At 34.6% G+C, this 25,134-nt stretch overlaps 1 protein-coding gene across 2 annotated transcripts in view; it reads left to right on the top strand.

Annotated features, from left to right (window-relative positions):
• The window catches only part of B3GLCT (beta 3-glucosyltransferase), a 133,322-nt gene that overhangs the window by 6,431 nt on the left and 101,757 nt on the right, over positions 1 to 25,134 (top strand). For both annotated transcript variants that reach the window (XM_051986498.1, XM_051986499.1), the window contains exon 2: positions 22,880 to 22,929. In XM_051986498.1, the coding sequence (XP_051842458.1) occupies positions 22,880 to 22,929 (50 nt within the window). The remainder of the gene's footprint in view (positions 1 to 22,879; positions 22,930 to 25,134) is intronic.

Raw genomic sequence — 25,134 nt, 5'->3', positions numbered from 1 at the left:
CCCTCTTGGCTTCTTCTCCTATTCCTTGCTACCTACAAAGAACTTGACCTTGGGATTAGAGTTGCTGGGGGAGTACTCAGTCCCACCAGAAGCACCGGTGTCAATGTGGAACTGCAAGAAACTTTAAAAAGGGAAACCGGTTTGTGATCCCCGCCCCATCCTCCTCTTTCCGCCTTCCTCCTTCCTCCCTTTTCCCTCCTCTACACCCACCCAGTAAGTTGGAGGCAGATACTTGGGTGAGAGATGATTCACCCCACAGCGGGAGGGACCTCTTTCCTTCCTGGTGTTAACTCCACGCGCCACGGCCCTTGACTCCCCTCCCTTCTTAACCCTTCCTGCCACAGTTCTACGGACTGGCAGGAGTCCCATTGGTATGGTGGCATTCAGCTCCGCAGCGAATTCCTTTTGCTCTCTGTAGAGTTTTAGGGGAGATGCTTTGGATTAGAGCCTCCCCAGACGTTTGTGCGGGCTAGGAGGAGAGAAGACATTCACTTACTTGCCAGTTAAGATCGAGGTGGGGGTGGGGAAATAGGCGAGGGAACTTCCCAAGTAAGGTCTTTGGAAATTAGAGTCCCTTCTGAAAGTAATGTTCTCTAGCCATTTTCTGCAATATTTTCCCCCTCCCCGCTTCCTTTCCATTCAAAGGGTATTTTATTATAAAATGCTAGTGTAGGAGTTGGGGGGAAAAAAACCGGTTGCGAACATTGCTGTCACAGATTGGTAAAAAGTTCGAAATATTTTCATTTTGTAGAGTAATAAAGATAGGTGTTTCCATGTTAGAAATTAGGGTAGTGTTCTGATCCTTTATTTTTTTTTTTTCCTCCTTTTTCTGAGCTAATGCCAGAAGAGAGAAGTGTGAGTGTGCTTCAGATTCGGTTGGTTTGAGCCTTTAGAAATGCAGCAAATTGAGTTTTTAATCATGGCAGTCTGATGCTATTTAGAAAAAAGATTCAGTATCTCATTGTTGCTGTTTGGCCCACAAGAACCTGTTTTGTTCAGATTATCAGCTCTTTAGATAGGCACTACATTGGCCTCAGCTGTATACTATTTATGGCATTCTGTAAGTGTTCAGTAAATGTGAAATAATAGAAGGTTGATGGATTTGTAATTAAATGTTAACATGCACGATTAATTAAGCAACAATAGAATTAAAACTGACATAATACTTTGGGTAGAGAAAGCTGTATGTGATAGTAGAAAGAAGGTGATTTCATCAGGAGATTTGTTTAAAAGAAAGAGATTATTATTGCCATCCTTTTTCTTTAAAAGAAAAGATCTATAGTTTAGGAAACTGACTAGATGATTAGTTTGTTCATTGGCTTATTGCCCAGGACTTAACATTAAAGAAGAAAAGGACTACGGAGTGGGGGAGATGTCAGAAACTGGCAATTTATTATATTATTGTTAATAATAATAGTAATCACTACTACTCCAATTATGTATTTTACTACTAGTAATACTGCTAATAATTGACTTTATCTTATGCTTTCTTCATAATGACCTTATAAAGTAGATTGTTATAATGTAAAGTACATATATGTATAAAATGTTTATATAAATATACTTTCTATTAAAGCCAGTCAGTTGGGATACAAGCTTTCCCTAAATTTGTTAAAAATATTAAACACAAAAAATCAACTGAATTAACAGTATTTGAAAAAGTGCGTTTAGTGAAATTGTCTGATTCAGACAATAAACAAAACTGTGAAACCTATTAAAAGGTACTCGTGAGACATTCCAGATTTTGGGAAATAGCTTTGATGATTTGACAGAGAAATAAAGCAGAACTATTTCCCACTAAGGGCAAGGTTTTTGTTCATAGTTATAGTTGACATACAAAGCTTTATTAAAGCCTTTGCATCTACTGTTTCTTCATCTTCAGAACAATATTGTAAGATAGGTAGTCCTAATGTTTTGATCTTTATTTTACTGTCAAGGGAACTCCTGACTTTCCTGGCTCCCTTCCAGACTCAGCTCAAATCCTGCATACTGCAAGAGGCCTTTCCTGCTCTGCTCTTCCCTCCCTTACCCAGACTCCTGAGTTTACCTGCTTCTTATATTACATATAGCTTGCATGTACATTGTGGTTTGTTTGCATGTCATTTCCCTCATTAGACTAGGAGTTGCTAGAGTAGGAGGCTTTCAAAACAATAGCACAATATCTAGAACATAGTAAGTGCTTAAATTCTTCTTGGCTCCCTCAATGACTGACTGATGAAGAGGTGGTGAATAATTAATCCACATTCACAGTTAGAAGAGTAAATCTTCTGGGTTCAAATGTTTTTCCTCAGCCATGTCATGGCTTTCTCAGTTGAGGAAATCAACTGATTTTTTTTTGTTTTTTTTTTACCTTTATTGCAGAGTCTTACATTGCTGGAATTTTTGAGGTGGGGCACTAATTCATTTGTTGATTGGACTTGGAATGTTGGAGGACTGCTTTATGCCTCCTTTAATATAACACAAATACCTTGTCTGATTTAGCAGTGAGTTTGCTACAGAAATTAAAATATTATCAGTGCTTTGTCCCTGTCAAGCCACTGAGAATGGCAGTAAACAAAGGCAGTATTTAAATCCCATCCTCATGATTTAGAGCTGAGAGAGATACTAAGGCTATAGTATATCTTCTCCTTCACAAGCTTTGGAATGTATCCTTTTAGCTTTCTTATCCCATTCATGGTTGTCCAGAGTAGAATTTCTGCAGGTCTAGGACAAAGAACAGGGATTCAAGAGATGTCTGCTCCAACAATGACTGACACTAACCAGTTATTGTGGCACCTTAGACCAGAGATTTGAAGATCTTAGGTTTTATAACTAGAAGGGATGTTGGCAATGATATGATGATAAATATTTCACACCTGGCTCTCTAAAAACAGTATGGACACATTTAAAAGTTTCATCTGCATTTTTAACATTTTTCAATTACTCTCTTACATCTAGAAAATCAAAAGAACAATAAATCAAGCCCTGTTGTGTAGTGTTTGCTGATTTCTAGGGTATCAATGATCTTACTGAAAATTTAGCCAATATGGCTCTTCTTTGAAGCTGTGGGAGCTAGCTCTAGTACATTGCTAGATGTTGGAGATCATATACTTTACTCTGCTCATTTAAGAGATGAAGAAATTGAGAATAATAAAGTGTGATGATTTGTTCATCATCACAGAAATAGTAGAACTGAAATTCAAAACCAGATCTTCTGATTTTAATTCCAAATCCACTAAGCTTCTCCTTGCTTTTTCATTATACTTTGTAGCTGAGTTTGATGATCTCTAAATTATTCCTATCTGTTATTCATATGGAAAATATAGAAGTTGACTAGACAGTCTAGTCAGGTGAATTCAGAACAGTCTGTAATGGTTCAATGTCATCTCAGGTCTCCAGTGGTGTGCCCTAGGGAGCTGATTTGATAAGGATCACTTTGCTACTTAATTTTTTTCATTTCTCTTATGAAATGAATTAGTTAATTAATTTTGATTCCTAATAAATACTGGATGATATGGAGTATACATTCAGTTGTAAGATCACTGTTTTCCAGTAGTTTATAATCTTTTATATTATAGGATAAACAAGAAGTAGCTAACTGAAAAAGCAGAGAAAAAAAGAGTCTCAAATAAAGGATGTAGTCAACAATTGAAAAATGATTTTAGAGAAGAGAGAACAAGCAATCCTAATGGATTTGAATGTCTTAAATGTTTTCTTGGAATTGTGTTTACCTAACTGGTAGGTAGGCTAATTAGATAGAGGTTAGGGAGCAGGTAGGGCAGGAGCAAGGGGAGCTATAAGAGATACCAACTTCTGTGATAGTAACTTTCAAAATGTGGAGATCCTCAGGGTCCTTTGGGAAGGTGTCTCAGTAAGCAAAACTATTTTCATAAAACTAGAAAGATATTTAAATTTCTAATATATTAAAGATCCATGGACATAATCAGTATAAATGGAAACTCTTTAGGTGTGGCCTCAATAATTTTTAAGAGTATACAGTGGTCCTGGGATTTAAAAAACAAAAACAAAAACAAAAAAACAAACAAAAAAAAAAAAAACTTGAGAATTGCTTTTCTGTAGCCATCTCAGAAGAAAGGAGCTTTGGTGAATTTAAAAAACTGAAGTACTTTATATGTTTAAGAGTGTGTGTGTGTGTGTGTGTATGGATTTATTGGCCATAAGATTTAGAATGACAATTTAAATTCTGAAGTGATAGAGAAGCTTGTCTGATCCAGTGTTTAATGATAAAATAAATGGTACTAGCTTTCCTTTTATTGGCAGCTTAGGTGGTACAGTAGATAGAACATTGGATCTGGAATCAGTAAGAGCTGAATTCAAATGTGGCCTCAGAAACTTACTAGCTGTGTGACCCTCAGCAAATTACTTAATTTTTACATGCTTCAGCTTCCTCCATTGTAAAAAAAAAAAAAAAAAAAAAAAAAAAAAAGGAGGTAACACCTACCTCCCAGAATTGTTGTGAGGATCAGATGCCCAACTCTCTGTAAATAGATACTTTAAAATGTTTCCTTCTTTCCTGTTTTCTTGTCTTCTTTTCTGCCTGCCTTAATTTCTGTCTTCCTTCTTCCCTTCCTTGCTTCCTCCTTTTCTTTTAGCTTTTTATCCTTACCAATCAGCCAAAGCCTTAATTGAGATGCTTTTTACCAAGCTCACCTCAACGAGGAAAAGGTAGGCAATTAGAAATCATGAGGTCACTTAAAAATACTATTTATCATAAAATGTCACAATTTTAGCTGGAGCAAGATGATTTAAGCTTTTCTTCAAAATGTATGTTTACAGAATGGTTTGTTCTAGACACAGTGGAAAAAAAAAGTAGTCTTTTATCTAAGTGATTACTACAATAAAGCTGCAGGTTTTGACAGAAGAATGATTAAAAGTACCATTAAATGAGATTAAAATTTATTAACCTTCTTATTAAAATAATTAATCTCCAACTGGTTTTCACCCTCACAGAATACAACAGTGTTATGTTCTTCTAGGGAGATGACTAATTTCCCCTCCTAAAGGAATATTTCATGGAACTCAAATGATAATATATTTTAGTTATCTTGCTTTTCTGCAAGAAGCTCTAGGCTCTTTATATATTACATTAAATTAATCTTCACAACATTCCAATGAGTTAGGGGATAAATTATTGTACTTAGTTTTTAAGATGAATGAGGTGCAGGGAAGGAAATGACCTGTCCAAGACCCTGAGTGATAAGTAGGTGACTGAGCAGAGTATACTCTTGTGTTCAGTTCCTTTGGCTTCCAGTTCAGGTTTTCATAGAATCAGACTTGGAGGGAACCTCAGAGATCATCTATTTCACCTCATTGTTGAACAAAGCATTTTGCAGTCCAATAAGGAATCCCACCTGCTTGAAACCTCAAATGAAGAGGAAATCTACTGCCCCTTGAGCCAGCCCATTATAATTTTGAAAAGTTCTAATTGTTTGAATGTGTTTTTTTTTCCAAGCCTAATGTTTTTTCTTCATACATTCAACAAATGGTTGATAATCCTGCAAATATTTGAAGTCTACTATCAGATTCTCTTCATGTCTTCTCTTTCCCATACTAAAAATCCCTAGTTCCATTCATCCATCCTTTGTCATCTAGATTTTCCTTTTTGAATACTTTCTAACTTATATCCTTCCTAAAATGTGGTGCCCAGGACTGAGCTTATTGCTCCAAATATAGTCTGAATATCGAAGAGTATAGTGGGTATGTCACCTTTCTAGTTTTGGGTATGCAACCTAAAATCACATTACCTTTTTATTATTAATCAATCATATCACATAGTCCAGACCTTTTTCAGACATATTATCTCTACTCATGTATCCCCCATCTTGATTTCTTGAACCTATATTTAAGCTATTTATATCCACTCCTATTAAAATTCATCTTATTAAATTTGACCATATGCTCTATCCGTTCAAGATCTTTATGGATCCTGTCACCCAGTATGCTAACTATTCCTCTTAGTGTTGTTGTTTGCAAATTTGATAGTCATGCCTTCAATATATTTATTCATGTCATTGATTAAAATGTTTGACAATCCAGGGCTTAGTGTAGATCTTTAGGATATTCTAATACAGACCTTCTTCTGAATTGACATTGAAACATTAATAATTATTCTTTTGGGTCAGACTATTCAATCTATTCTGAATATATCTAACATCATGCTGTCTTTTCCACAAAAATAGAATGACTGTATAAAATATTTAATAAAATAAATGTATTCCTACAGCATTTTTATGTTTTAGTGACCCTAACATAAAAGAAAATGAGTTAAGCTTAGTTAAGAGATTCTTAATTTTTTTTTTCATGAGCCCCTTTGATAGTCCCTTCTCAAAATGTTTTTAAATAATCGAGGGACTTGCTAAATTTCAGTTTCTAGTTAGTGAAAGATAAAATTTTTTCTTATCCAAATTCTCAGATCTTTAGAAATTTATCTATAGACTCAGGTTAAGGCTCTTTGATCTTGAATGACCTATTTTTGATGAGTCAAGCTGGCCCATTGTGATCATAGCTTCCTTCTCTGATCTTCATTTACTATCCATTTAATAATGCATTCTAGAAATTTTTTTAATTTAATTTTTATTTTTAAGAACTAGAAGTGAAGCTTACTGACTTAGGGTTTACAGACTCCATTCTCTTCCAGTTGGCCATTTGCCTTTCTCCAATTTTCTGATACCATTCCTGTTCTCCATGATTTTTTCAAGGATCCCTGGCCATAAGTAGCATAGTTATCATATTTTGCAGTTCTTTCTAGGATGTGGTTCTGGATTTGGTGATTTGGGTTTATAAAAGGACAGATACTCCAATTATTTCCTTCCTTACCTTTAAAAACAAATTTATGTTGATCATTTTTGTTTTGTTCCTTTCAGTTCAAAGAGACCTTCTACTTGACAAAGAAAACAGAAGCAAAATTAAAGTTGGGTGATCCTTCTTTTTGCAGGCTTTCTCCCCATTATTGTTCCATCTTAGCTCATCTTTGGGCCTCCCATTTAATCTCAAAAAGTTTTAAACACCCTTCTTTTTACCTCAAGTTCCCTTTCTTTAGCTCATTTTTAGCATTAGACTTGTAATTGGGAGGACTTGTGTTCAAAATCTATATCAGACCCTAGGCAATTTGTATAACCTTTCTGTATCTCAGTTTCCTCATCTGCAAAATGAAGGGGTTGGATTCAATAACTTCTAATGCCCTTTCTAGCTTTAATAATTTTCCGATTTCATTTTTGAGTATCCCTTTCTTCTTGGGATAACTTTCATAATGTATATTAGGTCTTAGATTCCTATTTTATTCTTTCTCTGATTCTTTGAAATTTCCTTTCTTTAAATCTAGGATATGTGTCAGCATATCTAGCATTTTTCTCATCTGTCATAGATTCTATGATGAGAACTTCCATCCAGGTTTCCAACATTTTCACCACAGTGGCCAATTACTTATTATTCGTAGATCCAAGATAGATTTATGTTTTCTGTATAGGTTCTTCTATCTTTTGAAGAATGAAATTATCAGTCTGTTCAATCAAGAAGTGATTAACTACTTATGTTTTTGGTAGTGAGGGGAAGGGGAAAGGAGAGAGAGGGGAGGGAATAGAGAGGGGGAGGGAGGAGAGAGAGAGAGAGAGAGAGAGAGAGAGAGGAGAGAGAGAGAGAGAGAGAGAGAGAGAGAGAGAGAGAAGAAGAAGAAGAAGAAGAAGAAGAAGGAGAAGAAGGAGAAGAAGGAGAAGAAGGAGAAGGAGAAGGAGAAGGAGAAGGAGGAGAAGGAGAAGGAGAAGGAGAAGGAGAAGGAGAAGAAGACGACGACGACGACGACGACGACATTCAGAGACATATTGGTACTTAATGTCTTCAGTACTTAACACAGTACCTAGCATATAGTAAGTGCTTAATAAATACTTGACCAGTTGATTATTTGATACATACAGCTACCCTTCTTCCTTTCCTATTCTAACCCATACAACTTTTACCTATCCTTTTCCTTTAGAGTAAGATATACTCAAAATACTTTTTCCTAGTCATGATGATCTTATTTATTTTTATAGCTTTTTATTTACAAAACATCCTGGATAGGTAATTTTTCAACACTGACCCTGAAAAACATCTGTTTCAAAATTTCCCCTCCTTCCCCCCACCTCTTCCCCTAGATGTCAGATAGTCCAATACATGTTAAATATATTAAAATATATGTTAAATCCAATATATGTATACATATTTATACAGTTATCTTGCTGCACAAGAAAAATTAGATCTAGAAGGAAAGAAAAAAACCTGAGAAAGAAAACAAAAAAATGCAAGTAAACAATAACAGAAAGAGTGAAAATGTTATGCCATAGTCCACATTCATTTCTCATAGTTCTCTCTCTGGGTGTAGATGGCTCTCTTCATTACTGAACAATTGGAACTGGTTAGAATCATCTCATTGTTGAAGAGAGCTATGTCCATCAGAATTGATCATCGTATAATCTTATTGTTGCCATGTATATGATGATCTTATTTTTAAAAAATGAAATGGCAAAGAAGAAAGAGCCCCGCCATTGAAACATATTATGGGAAGAGAAAAACCAGGATTCATCTTCAAAGGAGGACACTTTAGTTTAAAAAAAAAAAAAAAAAAAGCTTCTACCCCAAAGAGTAACATGAAATGGTTCCTTGCCTAGAAAAAATTTATAGAACTCAAAAAAGAGTTCAAAAATCAAATGAGAGACATTGCAGAAAAACTGAAGAAAAAAATTAAAACTATCCAAGAAAAACAAAAAGATTATGAAAAAAAGTTAACTAATTAGAAAAGGAGATACAGAGTCACAAAGATGAAAATAACTCTTTGAAAATTAGAATTGGACAAGGGGAAGCCAGCGAAGCTACGAGAGACCAAGAAAGAACAAAACATTATAAAAAATGAGAAAATAGAATATGAAACAACTCATAAGAAGAACAACAAATCTGGAGAACAGAGCAAAAAGAGAAAATATAAAAATAATTAGACTGCCTGAAAGTTGGGATCAAAAAGAAAATCTTGACAAAATAATGCAGGAAATAATCCTAGAAAATTGTCTTGAAGTGATAGAACATGAGGGGAAAGTAGAAATAGAAAAAATCTTGCCCTGAAAAAGAGAAAACATAATAGTTGTCTTCAGTTATTTAAGGCCAGAAGAGGGATTAGATAGATTTTTTTCTTGGCACTGGAAAATAGGACTTGGAGAAGTGGGTTCATATTGCTAAGAGGAAGATTTAGGCTGCAAACCAGGAGGGAGGGTTCATATTCAAGAAGGATTAGTCACTAGTCAAAAATATAGTGGAAATCTCTGTTTTGGTGCTGTTTGGACAAGATGATTTCTGAGTTTCTTTTCAACTTTAAAATTCTGTGTTTTTTTCCTTGTTGTTTAGAAGAATAGGCTATCAAATGAGCAAATCTTAGAAAAGAACACAAAGATTTCCATGATATATAAATGGATGCATGCTATACCCCTTAAAAAATATATATATATATATATTTAAGTTTGAATTTACTACATCACACACTCAATACATGGCAGCCAAAATAAAGGTTAATAATATACTTCATGGAAAGGTCTACTTTCTGGAACAAGGGAGATAGTTGCCCCACTGTAACCTTGCCTTGATCAGGCCACATCAGACCTCATCTATAAGTAGTTCTGGAGATCACAAAAGCTGGAAAGAATCCAGAAGAGTAAAGTTCCAAAGCCTTATGTTGTACTTAAAGGCATAGTTGAAGGAACTAGGAGACTTTTATCCAGAAGAGAAAAGCCAGTGGGAACTTGATAGCTGTCTTCATATCTTTGAACATCTGTCAAGGATTTAACTTGTTCATCTCAGTCCCAGAGAGCAGAACTGCCAAAAGTAGGTAGGAATTTCAAAGAGGGAGATTTTACCTTAGGCATAAGGAAACTTCTGACTAGTAGTTATTCCCAACTGGAATGAACTGCCCTGAGAGACAGGGAGAGGATTCTTACTTCAGAATCTTATCCAGGTCCGCTGCAGAGGGGTAGATGCCCATTAGTTGGAAGTGGTTTCAGAAGTCATTTTTGTTTTTCTGTGGCTTGGATTACAGAACTTCAGAGATTCTTTACAATCCTTAGAATCATGATTCCCCAGAAGGCTCAGTAGGATCAAGTCTGTGAAAACTATGGATGCTGAATATATGCGATCTTTCTAGTTCTTTTCCGTTGAAAATAAAACAGGAATTGATTTTGCAAAAGGAAAAAACATAATATCTTAATCTCAAGTTTACTTCCCTAATGTTTGTTGGAAATAAGAAATCTGATTGCAGTGGCATTTGTTCTCATGGAGAGTAATCAACCATGTGGAGAGACAATGTTTCTTGAAATGCTGTCTTTTTAAAGTTATGGCAGAAGATTGACTATTCAGAATCTTGGGTCTTTTTTCTAGTTTCTCTGTGCATTCTTTATCATGTTATAGAAATAAAATCTTACTGTTTTTAAGTTCAGCTTCTTGAACAGTGGATAAATTTCATTTTTTAAATGTGCCTAGCACTATGCCTTTGTCACATAGTAGGCATTTAACAACTGTTTATTAATTAACTGATCTACAATATTCTTGAACGCAATTATCCAACCTTGAACATTGGTGTTGACAGGAAATTTAATATCTCATGAGCTATTCAACATCTAGCAATTATATATAGTGCTTTCAAGGTTTCAAAATGATTTCCTTGCATTATATCATTTGGTCTTTACATAAATCCCATGTGTAAGTATTATTATTCATTTTACAGATAGGGAAACTGACTGAAACTAATTAAGGAACTTTCTCATGGTCACACAGATAGTAAATGTCAAAAGTGGGCTTTAAATTCTGGTCCTCCTGAGTCTGAAAACAGCATTCTATTCACATTCACTATGTAAACTAGCTGTCTACATTTTTAGACAGTTTTAATTATAGTGATATTTTTCCTCAAAGTTAACCAAATTGTGCCTCTGTAATTTCTATCTATTGACCTTTCCATTAATTTTATATAAATGGATGTTGTTAAACATTTATTATTTGCTAGGAACTGTGCTAAACCCTGGGGATACAAGAAAATACAAGAAAACAAAATAGTCCCTATTCTCAAGGAATTATCTCTTAATGGGAAAAGGTAATACATAAAGGGCAACCTGAAAGGTAGGGTGGGATGGGAAAAGGAAGGGTACCCTCGTTGAGTGGAGGCTATTGAGGAGGTGGGAATATGTAGAAACTAAGTGGATAGGGAATAATTTGTGCATGGATGGGGGCCTCAAGAAATGGTGATCTAGGCCAGGGACTCAATAATCAGGAGAGCAGGGCTTATTTTTTCCTATGGAATTAAGCAGAATAAGCATTCTACATAACAACCTTTCAGGTTTAAGGCCACTATCAATTTGGATAATGAACAAGCCATTTTACTTGTTGAGTATTTACTTCATGCCATCTGTAAAATGCAGTAGCCTGTTTGCCCTGTCAAGGAGTTGTGAAATTGACTGAATCAAAGTTTCCAAGATCATTTGGGAATCTCAGATTGTACAGATGCTACAGGACCAAGATTTTAAAAGCTTACATTCACATACACAGAATACATATATGTGTACACACATACATGTGTACACACATGTCTATACATGTATGTGTGTATGTATTTTGAATAATATTCATGTTTGCAAGAAATTGTATGTTTACTTATTAATGATTATTATTTTGTAAATTGAATCTAGTTGTAACAGATCTAGAAGAACTTACTATCAGTTTGCAATGATTTGTAGAAACTTACTTTGAAATAATTTTTTTTTGGTAATGAACACACTTCAGTATTTCAAAAGATCTTGATTTCAAGGGTTATATACACTCCCTCCATTGCAGTGTTTCAGGGCCTTTGGAGATAGTTTTTCCTTTGGCTGCAACAATTCATGAAACTATCATCTGGTGATATGCCTTTGCAAATTTAGCTGCACACATTATTTGGATTGTCATTCTTTTCCTAGGGTTTGATGCTGAGTGTTCTAAACTTTTAGAAACTGCTAGAATTGAGGCTCTTTTCCAGAAGCAGAATGATAGATTTAAACATGGTCCAAATTAGAAAAGCAAAGTACATGTAATCATTTTCTCATCCTTAAACTCAGATATTTCTTTTTTGTCTCTGAGTCCTGTTACACCCTTGATGTATTGGGAACTTGTACCTTTTTAAAGAGTATATAGTAAAATGAAATTTTGCAGAAATTTATTTTTTCTGCTGCCAGGGAATTCCAGATAGAATGAGGTCAAAGTTGGGGCAGAAGTGAGTTCAAAGGGAGAAGTGGTTTTGTTGTGAGCTCTCTTCCTAGTCCTGCCTCTAGTTTCTCCTGTTTTGGACATGCTTGCAGGTTATGTTCCTTGTCAACACTGTTGCCTGGCTTAGTCACCATGGATGAAGACACTTTGAAATTGGGGTAAAAAAATTCATGGCTCCCAGCTGATCACTTCATTTTCTTCTTGCCTGAAGCATGAGCTGTGTAGCCTTTAGAAATGGGAGTTCTCATTAGAATGTTGGTGTAGAAAGCATTGTTGATATAAACATTGAATCTCCTCGTTTTAAGAGAAAAGGAAATTTAGGCAGTCATCGACTTTGTGACTTGCTCAGTCTTACAGCTAGTAAAATTCTTAGAGAGGATTTGAATTCAGATCTTCTTGACTAAGTCCAGAACTCTATATATTATATCTCCTATCTTCAATCAAATGACATTTTACTTTTTTCTAGTCTTCATTATCTTTCGACCTTGCTGCTGAGTTTGATATATATATTTTAATTGTAGCCTCCTCTCTGATATTTTTTTTCTTCCCTTGACTTCTGGTACTATTTTCCCAGTTTCTTTATAATTCTGATAATTTCTACAGTCTCCTTTCTTGTCCTACTGTAACACCCTAGATCCTTATTACTCCTTGCTTTGAATATTAAAACAATGTAATCACAAGATTTCTTGCCTCTAATCTTGGATGCTCCTTCTGTCCAAAAAAACAAACAAACCCAAAAAACAACAAAAGAATGCCTCTCATTTCAAGATTAATTATTCTAATGTGCTGTTCTTACTAGTGTCTAGCTCTCATGCGAATATCTTCAGTATAAAGATTAGACGGGGCTTTCTGACTCTTTGCCCAGTGCTCTGCCACTTTATCATTCTGTCTCCTTCCCTGGCATGTAGCCTTTTGCTATTGGAAGAGATGTTGGTAGTGTTTTGCTACTAAAGCAAATAAGCCAATATTGCTGTTGTATAGAATCAATCTTAGAGAATATATTTAGCATCTGTCTATCAATTTGCATGGCATTTTATTGTTTTTCTAAGTGCTTCACATATATTTTTTATTATGGGCTCTATGCAATATCCCTTTGGCCTAGGGCAGATGGATATTATTTCCATTTTATAAATTCCCATTTTATAAGTGACTTGTTAAGGTTTATATAGCGAGTTAGTGTGGAGTCAGCACTAGAACTCAGATCTTATGATACTTGATCTTGTGTTCTTTTCTTTGCTTTATGAGGCTGTGGATAGAGACTGGACCTGTAATTTCTTTAGTATAGAATACTCCCAAATTAGAAAACACTCTCTACCAGTGTAAGTTGTCAGTTTCTCTGCAATTGATTATCTCAAGAGAATTGGCTTTAGTTCTCTAGCCATTACTGAAAGTCACCATTATGTGTCACACAGGGGACTTGAATCCAAATGTTCCTGGTTCCAAAACTGTATCTTTATACACTAAGCTATGATCCTACAGGAATGATATAAAACCATTTGTATTATGAATTATTCAGAATTGATGCTAATCATTCTTTTTTTTAATCCTAAAAATTGAAATCCATTAACACATTCCAGTGGAATTGAAAGGTATTTACTTTTGAATGAGAGGGAAACTCATAGTGTTAGAACAGGAGAAGAGAAATCAGGCTTTAGGCTTTTTTTCTTTTCATTTTCTGCACTCTCAATTTAATGTGCAGGCATTATTCTCTCATCTCACACTTGGATCATTGTGCTAGTCTTCTGGTTAGTATCCCTGACTCAAGTCTCTTCTCACAACTGTCTGTTCTGCATTCAATTGTCAAATTGATTTTCCTAAAGTTAAGGTCTGACCATATCAACTCCCTTTCTCCCACCATTCAGTAAACTTCAGTGACTTCCTATCACTGCCACAATCAAATATAAAATCATCTATTTAGGGTTCAAAATTTTTCATACCATTGTCCCTTTCTCTCTTTCCAGTCTTCTAATACCTTATTCCCTCCCATGTACTCTTATGATCCAGTGACCCTGGTTTACTGGAGTAAAACGTTCCATCTCTCCACTGTCTCCCATTCTCAGAACTCTTTCCCTTCTGTCTTTACCTTTTTGCTTCTTTCAAGGCCCAGGTAAAATATGACCTTCTATAAGAAGTATTTTTATCTGCATGTATTTTGATTGTATATAATTGTTCGCATGTTATCTCTCTGGGTAGATTGTAAACTTGAGAGTAGGGAATGTTTTTGCTTTTCTTTGAATCCCCAGTACTTAGCACAATGCCTGGCACATAAATGGAGCTTAATAAATGCTTATTGATTGACTCCTAGTTGCAAAGGGCCTAGGAATTTTTCTGCCTTCATATGCATAGTAAGAGATACAATTAACTTGATTTGGCTTTTCTTCCCTTGGTCTTATCCAATTCTGGCTTGCTGACCTTTTTGGGCCAGGTGTACCTTGGCTGAAAGAAGAGAATCTGGTGCAGGAGGAAGGGGGATGAGAATATAAGATAGACATGGATTACAGATTAGTGTTGCCTTGCCACCATTTCATTTGGTTTTTAATTCCTCTGCTGCCCTGGTTTATCTTCAAAGCATATAATTGCCTACCAGAAAATTAGATATAGAGGTTATATATCCTGGAGTTTAAGGTACACTTCAGAACACATTAAATTAAAATTAGAAATCTCTAGGGAAAAGAGACTCAGGCAAGAAACCAGCAGATGTGTTGGGTTCTCTGATGCTTTTTGACATAGCGCTGAGTAATATCTCTTCTAAGTAGGTCACAAAAAATAATGTCCCATAGAATCCTCTCCCCTCAGTAACTTTTACAAAAGTAATCTTTGACACTAATTACCACTGAAAATAAGTGCCCATGATACTGACAACAACATGAAGCCTGCCTACATGATCAGAGTGTACTCATTTTTAAGGCCATCTTTGATCCCAGATCATCAGAATAGTCAATTTTTTTGCTTCTCCTGGAGAGCAGGTAATCACCAAGACCCCCTCATGTTTACAAGGAGTACTTCACTAATTAGCACAATATAGTGCTTCTTTGAACTTAATTTGATTTAGAAAATGAAGTATCATCAGAATAACTTATGAAAAAATTTCAAGAAAACAGCAAAAATAAAATTATGAGGGGAAAAAATCCTAATTTTCACAAGGTAGAAGTGAACTTATGTGACAAAAAAGATAACTAAGGGAGATTATAAATGAAAATAGAAATAACTGATATTTTTGCTTTAGGATTTGCCAAAGAGAGAGGAAGGTGATGTGATGGTAGAAGAGGTCTTAAACTCTGGGGTCAAACACTCATCCCAGTGTAGCTATAAAAAGGTTAGCTGTGTTAGTATTTTAGAGTGACTTTAGTTAAAATTCTGAGGAGAAATTCTCATTTTTATTTCTTTGTCCTAATTAACATTGTTAAGCAGAGTTCCCCACTTTACCAGTTATCCCAGATTTCTTAGTTCCTCAGAATTCAAAGTGAATATAGGGAAAAGTGAGATTTATTTTTTAAATTGTATTTTAGCACAATTAGGTAATCTTTATAACCTTCTTATGTGTTCGGTCATGTCCAACTCTTTGTGACTTCATTTGGGGTTTATTTGATAAAGATATTCGAGTAGTTTTCCTTTTTTCTTCTCCATCTCATTTTACAGATGAGGAATCTTGAGTCAGACAGGGTTAAGTGACTTGCCCAGGATCACATAATAAATGTCTAAGGTCTGATTTGAATTAAGATCTTCCCGATTCCAAGCCTATACTCTTATTTATAGGGTTATTTGGCTTCCATATACTATCCCTAAATAGTAGAGAGATAAAATAGTAAGAGTTTTGTGGAATGTAAAATTGAACTGTTGCTTTTGTTTTTTTTTTTTTTTTTTTATATCAATGTCTTAGTCCAAAGGAATCTAGAATTCTACCTAAATATGCTTTATTGAAAGCCTCATTTCTAAAATGGCTGAATAAGTTATGGGATGTAAATATTATGGAATATTATTGCTGTATATGATTTCAGAGAGGCCTGGAGAGACTTACATGAACTGATGCTAAGTGAAATAAGCAGAACCAGGAAATCATTGTACAGGGCAACAAAATTATACAATGATCAATTCTGATGAATGTGGTTCTTTCCAACAATGAGATGATTCAGGTCAATTGCAGTGATCACGGTGATGAAGAGAGCCACCTATACCCAGAGAGACGACTGTACGAACCAAATGTGAATCACAATATAGCATTTCCACTTGTTTTGTTGTTTGCTTTGCATTTTATTTTCTTTTTCATTTTTTCCCCTTTTAATTTGATTTTTCTTATACAGCAAGATAGTTGTATAAATATGTATGCATGTATTGTTTTAATATATATTTTTACCATGTTTAACATATATTGGATTACTTGCCATATAGGGGAGGGGATGGTGATGTAATGCCGTAGAAACTGAGGCAGGAGAGAGATTAGAGAGTTTTTAATATTTTATTAATGGGAGAGTAAGATTGACTGGACAGGACTCTCATCTCAAATTATCCAATCAGACAGAGATAAAGATATACTGGGACCAAGGAATCCATATATTGGTCCTAGGGCTGGAGAAGACTGTCATCCCAAAGAATCCAGCATCCAGCATACAGCTGCCAGCCGCCATCCTCCAGCAATGAATGGAGGAACCCCAACTTCTTAAATACCTTTTCTCTAAACAAAGGAAGGAGTAAGAAGTGAGGGAAAACCTCTATCAGAATAAGGAGGCCATAAATCTTAGAAAACCCAGAAACAGGATGTCTGAATACAAAGAAGTAAAGATATCATGGGGTATCTTGGGATATTTTAGAGGGATATTGTAAATTCTTGAGGACACAAAAGAGTCAGGAGGTCTACTCTCTTTTTTATCTTACTAATTTATAACCTGAGAGCAAATAATACTTAGTTTTACTGGGTCAGAGGGGGATTTACAACTAAAGAGATTGAGACAAAACAGTTAAGGAAACTGAGACAAGGGAAACTCGTACAGGGAAACTGAGTCAGGACAGTTAAAGAGAACTGTGGCATAACAGGGAGAAGAGGGGGAAAATTGGAACATAAGATTTTGCAAGGGTTAATGTTGAAAAGTTATAAATGCATGTTTTGAAAATTAAAAAACTTTAATAAAAAATAAATAAATATGCTTTATTGTAACTGTTGAATATTATAAGTGGTCTGTCAAATGATACATTTGTTTCCCCTAATATACACTTCCCCATTGTTCACAATAATTGCCTACCTAAGAACCTAAAATAGATTTTACTTGTTTTGAGGCTGACATGGATTTGTGGTCAGTTGCACATTTTACTTTAAAAATACACTGTATTCCCAGAGTATTTTAAAATTTTATTTAGATTAAGGAAGTTAAAGGGTAGAGCTTGTTAAATAATTATGTTGGTATGGTAACATTAATCCTGTTCAACCATTTGTCTTCACAGGGCCAAAATTTTTCTTTTCTTTTCTTTTCTTTTTTTCTTTTCTTTTTCTCTTTCTTTCTTTCTTTCTTTCTTTCTTTCTTTTCTTTTTTCTTTTCTTTTTCTCTTTCTTTCTTTCTTTCTTTCTTTCTTTCTTTTTCTTTCTTTCTTTCTTCTTTCTTTCTTTCTTTCTTTCTTTCTTCTTTCTTTCTTTTTCTTTTTTTTTTTTTTTTTTGGCTTCTGTTAAGGGGAAAATATCTTATGTTTGATTTTGTTAAAGATATTAGAAAATACCTGATGACATTAGAGCATAGTACATATGGCTCTCTTGAAAATACTGCATAAAGCTTTTTAAAAACATATTAATGAGTACTATGTGACTTTGATATGATTCTAATATCACTGTTTTACATTTTAGACAGTTGTAAATTTAATAGACACAATGTTTATGATCACAACAAAAAAAGAACAAAGGAAAGGACAATTTTGTTCAATTCCTTCTCTGAATTTTAATCCATGTTAATGTCCATCTTTAAGGAAAAGTCATTTTTGGAAGGCTATTTCAATTAAAGGCATGTGTAGTTTGAGGTAGAAGCAATTTTACTTAACTCAGTTATGGCTTTTGAAAGTGTTGGGTTGTTATCTTTTATTTCATTGTGAAGGGGAATATTCAGAAAATTCATTTGTATTGTTACTTAACTTTCCATTCTTTAAAACCCACTATAAAGTAATTACATCTTCAAACAAATGATAGGACAATGAACTTGTATGAGATTTTAAGGAGTGATTTATAGAAACCCATTATCTAAGAAAGATCCTAGTCTTGTTACATTTTGAGCCCATATTTTTGAGAAACCTCCAATCATATATTGTGTTGGGATGTCTTTCTTTTATAACTAAACTTGACCTGCCTGAGAGTAAAGTGAGGGTAAATTCTGATTATAAAATTAGGAATCACTGAAGATGTTAAATTAAGAAAAATATATTTCCTTATTAAGGATAAAAATTGAATACAGGAGTTTGTAATATTTTAATTACAAAGCTAGCTTTGAAAAATCTTGTCAAGGAACAAAATCAATGAGGAACAAATATTTTAATAACCAGTCTTTAGATGCTTCAAACTGGCAGAACATCCCCATATCTGAAAAGTCAACTTTAAATAATTTATGGTACTGAACAAAATTGTTCACATTGTAATAAATTTTTATAAATAAATGTATATTTTAATCATATTTATGACACTTTTAGGGGTACAATCTTGTACCATAAATATGGCTAATAAATAGGCTTGAGTTTTAAATGTCCTGTGAGAGATAATTAAGTGGTTGGATAGAAATATGGACTTGGAATCTGGAAGACTTGAATTCAAATTTAGCATCAGATACTTACTATTTATTTATTCTGTAACCCTGGGCAGTCATTTAATCTCATTTTGTTTAATCCATTGGAGAAGGAAATGGCAAACCAACTTCATTGTTTTAGCCAACAAAACCCCATGGACAACATTAGTATGATATTTTCCATGGTTCACAAAGACTTGGATGTGACTGAACAAGAGAAGGAGGAGGAGGAAGAGGAGGAAAAAGAAGAGAAGGAGGAAGAGGAGGAAAAAGAAGAGAAGGAGGAAGAAGAAGAAGAGAAGAGGAGTATAAGATGCTGACACTAAAATCAAAGTTATCAGAAGCAAGATTTTAATCAAAGATCAGATATTGGATTGGCAGCCCTTTCTTCTGAATAATTATGTTCTGGCTGCTGTCTTCTTCATTCTCATGATTGGTATCTCCTTTTCCTTTTTTTTTTTTTTTTTTTTTTTTTTTTTGGTAAAATGAGGTCATTCAGTGAGTCTACTACAAACTAGTTTAGATCAAGTTAAAAGAAATTTAGAGCCTAATAATAATAATGGGAGACAGCATAGTATAGTGGATAGAGAACTTGCCCTGAAGCTAGAAAGACTTGGACTGTGGTTCCATTTCTTACACATCCTAGCTATGTGGTTTTGGATAAATTAAGATTATTTTGGCTAAAGGTTTCTGTTTTTGTTAAAATACAAATAGCCTTGACAATGGTAACATTCTTAGTACAGTATACAGTAGTATTGGGGAATGGGTGTAAGGGAGAAGAAGGGAATAAGTATTTAAATAGCACATGCCAGGTACTCTGTCAAATGTTTCACAAGTTTTTTCTCGTTTGATCCTCACAACTCTCTGAAGGTAGATGTTTTTATTATCCTCATTTTATAGTTGCGGAAACTAAGAAAAAGAGAGATTAGGTTTAACCAGGGTCACATTGAGTTTAGGCCTTCCTAACTCCAGGCCTAGAGTTCTCTCATTTGGACACTTGACTCTCCTAGTTCTCCACCCACTCTCTGACTTTTCAATCTTTTTGCCTATGGCTATACTCCAGACCATGGAGTTCTGAGTCCTACATTTTCATGACCTCATCATCTCCTAGATACATAATCAGGGTGTCATCAGCAGAAAGTATTTATGTCTCTCTTTCTCTGAGTTTTAGTCCTGTATTATATCAGCTGCCAACATTTCAAATGGAATCCTGTAACCATTTCCATCTCATCTTGTTTAAAACAGAACTTTCCCATCCAAACTCAACCTCTTTTGAATTTAAAACATATTTGCAGTCCCCCAGCTGCCCCTAAATTTTCAACCTTTTCATTATCTTCAACTCCTTACCGTTCCTTCACTTCTTATATAGTCAAATTCCTTTATTAAATCAAAATGCCTTTTTGACATATATTCTTCTCTCACTCTTCACACAACCACACAACCACCACTTTAGTTCAGGTATTCATTGCCTCTTGCTTGGATTATTGCAATAACCTTTTAATTTATTGGTCCCTTGGCCTCTAGTCTCTCCCTGCTCTAGTCCATCTACCACACAGCTGCCAAAATAATTTTTCCTAAGTGCAGGTCTGACTATATTACTCTCTTACTCAATAATGCCTGTGGCTTCCTGTTGCCTTTATGACAAAATGTGATTTTTCCCCTTGCCCCTCATTTTTATTCTGTGTATGTCTTTTTAAAAAAGTAACATGTTTCTTGTAAACAATAGATCCTGGGACTTTCCTTATCTAATCTGTCACTTAAAAAAATTAATGGGTTTCTTAAAGCTTTTAAATGTAAAGTTATGAGAGATTTATGTTTTCTTCCATTTGTCTCTTGCTTTCAAATTAGAATTTACCACTCCCCTTTTGTAAACACAGTACTATGTCTTCTCATATATTTTATCTTAATCTATTTTAAAGCAATCCTTTTTCTATGAGCTCTTTTCCCTTCACCTACAAATTACCCTCTTTTTCTGTTTGTTACTACTCCTCTTTCTAATCTTGGAGTTTTGTTTATTAGTTTCTTTTTCTTTCTCTATTTTTTAAATAATCTGACCTCAGTCTACCTTTCCAGGCTCATAATAAATAATAAATAAAGAGTATCATAAATACTCTTCTTCTAACTCTCTACAATCCAATCACACTGATTTTCTTCTTATTTCTGTGATATTCTGACTTCCATTTATTGCCTTTGTATTGCCAGTCCCCATTCCTGGAATGCCCTCCTTCCTCAACCATCCCCTCTCTACTTTAAAGATTCTTTTTTCCTTTTAAGTTTTGCCTCATGTATGTGAACCCTTTTCTCACCAACTTCCTACTAAGTGTTGGTGCCTTCCCTTTCAAAATAACTCAAGAAGAGAGAGAGGCTGATGACTTTGCTCAGCTCTATCTCTCAAACCTAGGTCATGACACTCATGATCTTATTAGTCCTCTTCCAAAAGGAAGGAGGTACAACAAGAACGTCATCTTGTATTTTATAGTTTGGTTTCATATATTATATATACACACATATCTCTCCCAATAAGATATAATAGTATGTAAGCTTCTAAGGGGAAGGAACCCAATATAGTTCCTCACCAAACTAGGTGATTGATAAATTCTTATTACCCGTTAGTAATTTACTGCATCTTAGTATGAACAATGGTTTTATCTAATTATTCTCTTAAACTGAAATGTGGTGTGGTAAATTCTAACCAGGCATAAAATGACTAGTTCACTGCAAACTGGAGTAGAGAGGTGTCTGAAAGAGGGGAATTGGACAGTAGGAGGGAAAGGGAGCAGAAAGGCTGTGAGAAAGATGAAAAAGATTGGTTTCACCTAGGACTAATCCGGGCACTGAGATGTGCTCTATGGCTTTAGCCTAGTAGAAATGCTTACTTTCTAGCAGAAAAAAGCAGAACTGGGCAAATCAGCCTTAATGCTTCTGGGTAAAAATACCATGAAATTCAAGTGTTGCTTGTTTCTTTTATCTGCTTAACTCTTTAAATCCTCATTTGGCTTCCTTTTTTCCCAAAGCATTTCGAGAAGTTGAATGACTTCCTGATTCTCTTTAATGCAGATCCTAGATGTTTTCTCTAGGGGCATCTCTCTTTATTTATGGGCTGATTCAAATATTTCATCATTCTAAACGGGGAATAATTTTTAATTCATTCCCTTTCTCTGGCTCTGGAATCATTCTGCTAAGGGCACGCTTATCTTTTCTCTCCTTGACTCTTAGCTGTAACTTAAATGCCCTGTTAACCCCTCTGTCCCAGAAGACTGAAAGCTTGCTCCAGGTTGAGCACTATTGAATGCTATGTTCTGGCAGGATCTGTAAAAGCTTGAATATTATCATTCTGCAGTGTAAAGAATTCTTGTTCTATTAAGAAGGCAGTGAAATAAAGATTTCTTATATGGGAGTATTTTGTGTGATTATTTGAGTGTGGATATATAGGGTAGGCCAAAAGTCTTAGTGCAGCTTTAATAGTTTAAATACACACACACACACACACACACACACACACACACACACACACACACACTATATTGTAGTATGTGAATTTTGTTGTTTGGGATATATGTGTATAGGATTAATTTTTTTTTTTTTTTTTTTTTTTGCTTAGGAGCCATGGTATGTTGGCTTCACATCAATGAATAATTTTAGGTTTAGTGATGAAGGAAAACAGAAGTACCTTCTACAACAATGCAGCTACTTAAATGCCAAATTTCCCCCTGACTAAAAACAAACAATAATCCCCAAAACAGAGAGGACAAAGATGTATTGTAGAAAATAATCTTGGTGTTTCAATTTTTATGCTTAATTTGGATGAATATGAAAATGTTTTTAATTGTTAATTTTAATTAAGAAATATACATGTGTGTGTTTTTTTTTCCTCTCCCCAGCTTCTGCCATAGATGCTGAAGATGTAAAGAAAGATGCCAAGAATTCACAGGTACTAATTCTATTTGTGAAAATAATTCTTTTTGTCTGAAATTCTTCATAGAACAGAAGATGAAGATGCCTTTTTTTTTCTAGCTGAATATAAGAAGGAGATTAGAAAACTTATGAATTAGGGAATGTTAGACCTGTAAGGATCATTTGGAATCAATTCATATTAAAGCGCCTCATTTTCCAGATGAGAAAACTGAGACCTGGGGGTATGAAGGGGCTTGTTCAAGGTCACTGAACAAAAATTGATGCTATAGCCAAGATCTGACTCGAAGCCAGTAGTCTTTCTCCTTTAGCACACTTCATCTATTTGCCTTTTAGTTATTGTTACATCTATTTTTTAAAAATTAATAGATAATCTTTTATCTATATAGATTAACAGAGAGCATTGCAGGGAATGTGCTTTTGTTAAAGGTAGCCTGATGGCACAGTAGATAGAGTGCTGGCCTAGAGTCAGGAAGACTCGTCTTCCTAAGTTCAAATTTAATCCCACACACTTACTAGCTGTGTGATCCTGGGCAAATCACTTGATCCTGTTTGTCTCAGTTTCCTCTTCTGTAAAATGAATTGGAAAAGGAAATGGCAAATGCGTATTGATTTTTGAAAAATGTTGTTGTTTTTGATGAATTTCCAAACTATATATTATAGGGATGCTTGTAGACTTCGATGTTCCAAGTGACTATATCTACCATCTCTTAAGATAAAAAACCTCAAACCTGTCTAATGGACTTTGGCTTTTCCCACCAGGAAAAGGAACTATGTGCAGTATAGTTACATTATTAATATACCCTGTATGAAGTTGTACTACAGTATTACTGACCTACAAAAACCTGACAGTTCCTACATTTGTGATTGATATCAATAGTCAGAGAACATAACTGCAGCTGAGATAATAAAACAAGTCATGTGTTTCTTCTTAGGAAGAACTGTACCTTTTTCTGGGGAAGGCAGAGATTGAATTTTTAATATTCTATCAATTTGTTTAGTCTAATTTTTCTCTAGAAAGGAAGTGCTTGGGTTCACATTGATTCCATCCAATTCACCCAATTCATCCATCCATTAAACTATGGAGAGGGAGAGGATAAGGGCAACATGAATTAAGCCTTTAAAAATTTTGAATTTTATCACTTTTTAAAAATTAAGGGTTTTTTAAACTGATGAGTTTTTCCTTTGTATTTAATGCAAAGTCCATTTAACTTCAATTTAAATCCCCAGTCTTATGATATTCACCACAAGTGATCCAGCTAACTGTTTAAGCTATCCATCCTGGAAACATAGACATTTCTTCCCTTTCAGCCTTATGATGGTGAAATGCCCTATATTCATATATCACTTTCAACTTATTTTCAAAGTAATTTCATATCTGCTTTGACACATTATCCTCAATATTTCTGCTGGTTGGACAGGTGTTATTCTTATAGAATATAGAAAAATACATAGAAAAATATAGAAAATAGAAAAAAACCCACGCAATTGTTAGTAAGGAGATCTGACTTCTGGACTTTCTTCTAAGTCACTAGTTGTATTATCTTAGAGACTAACTTCTATGGGTCTTAGTTTATCTCCAAGGTCTCTCTCTGTTCTCAATATGAGAAAAACTCACACACACAAAAAAAATCAACAGGGGTAGCTAGATGGCACAGTGGATAGAGCACCGGCCCTGAAGTCAGAAGGATCTGAATTCAAATCCAGCCTCAGATATTTAATACTTCCTAGCTGTGTGATTGGGCAAATCACTTAACTTTAATTGCCTCATGAAAAAAAAAAGTTTTTAAAAAATCAACAAACATTTGTTCATATCTGTTGTTTGCCAGGCACTGTGCCAGGCTTATGTGAAAAAAAAAAAAAAAAGAAATAGCTTCTGTCCTCAAATAACATATTTTATTGGATGATACAACATATATAAAAGAAACGTAAGTATAAATATATAAGCATATGTACTTAAAAATATAAGTATATATAAAATGAATCTTAGTTTATGGAGGTATTAAAAAGGAAGGACACTGGCAGATGTTGAGTTGTGGGAGGAAGTGATTTCAGGAAAGGCTTCGTATGGATGGTGGATACAGTATGGGAAGGAGATTAAATGGATTAAGATTTTAAAATGGTATATTTAGTCTAGATTGTGAAGGACTTAAAACATATCGGAGTTGATACTGTATTCTAGAGACAATTGGGAGCTTTTAGAGTTTATCAAGTAAGGAATGAT

The sequence above is a fragment of the Antechinus flavipes genome, chromosome 3 (genome assembly GCF_016432865.1).
Source record: "Antechinus flavipes isolate AdamAnt ecotype Samford, QLD, Australia chromosome 3, AdamAnt_v2, whole genome shotgun sequence".
NCBI lineage: Eukaryota > Metazoa > Chordata > Mammalia > Dasyuromorphia > Dasyuridae > Antechinus > Antechinus flavipes.
The sequence above is the reverse complement of the archived record's forward strand: the minus strand, read 5'-3'. Positions and strand labels throughout refer to the sequence as shown.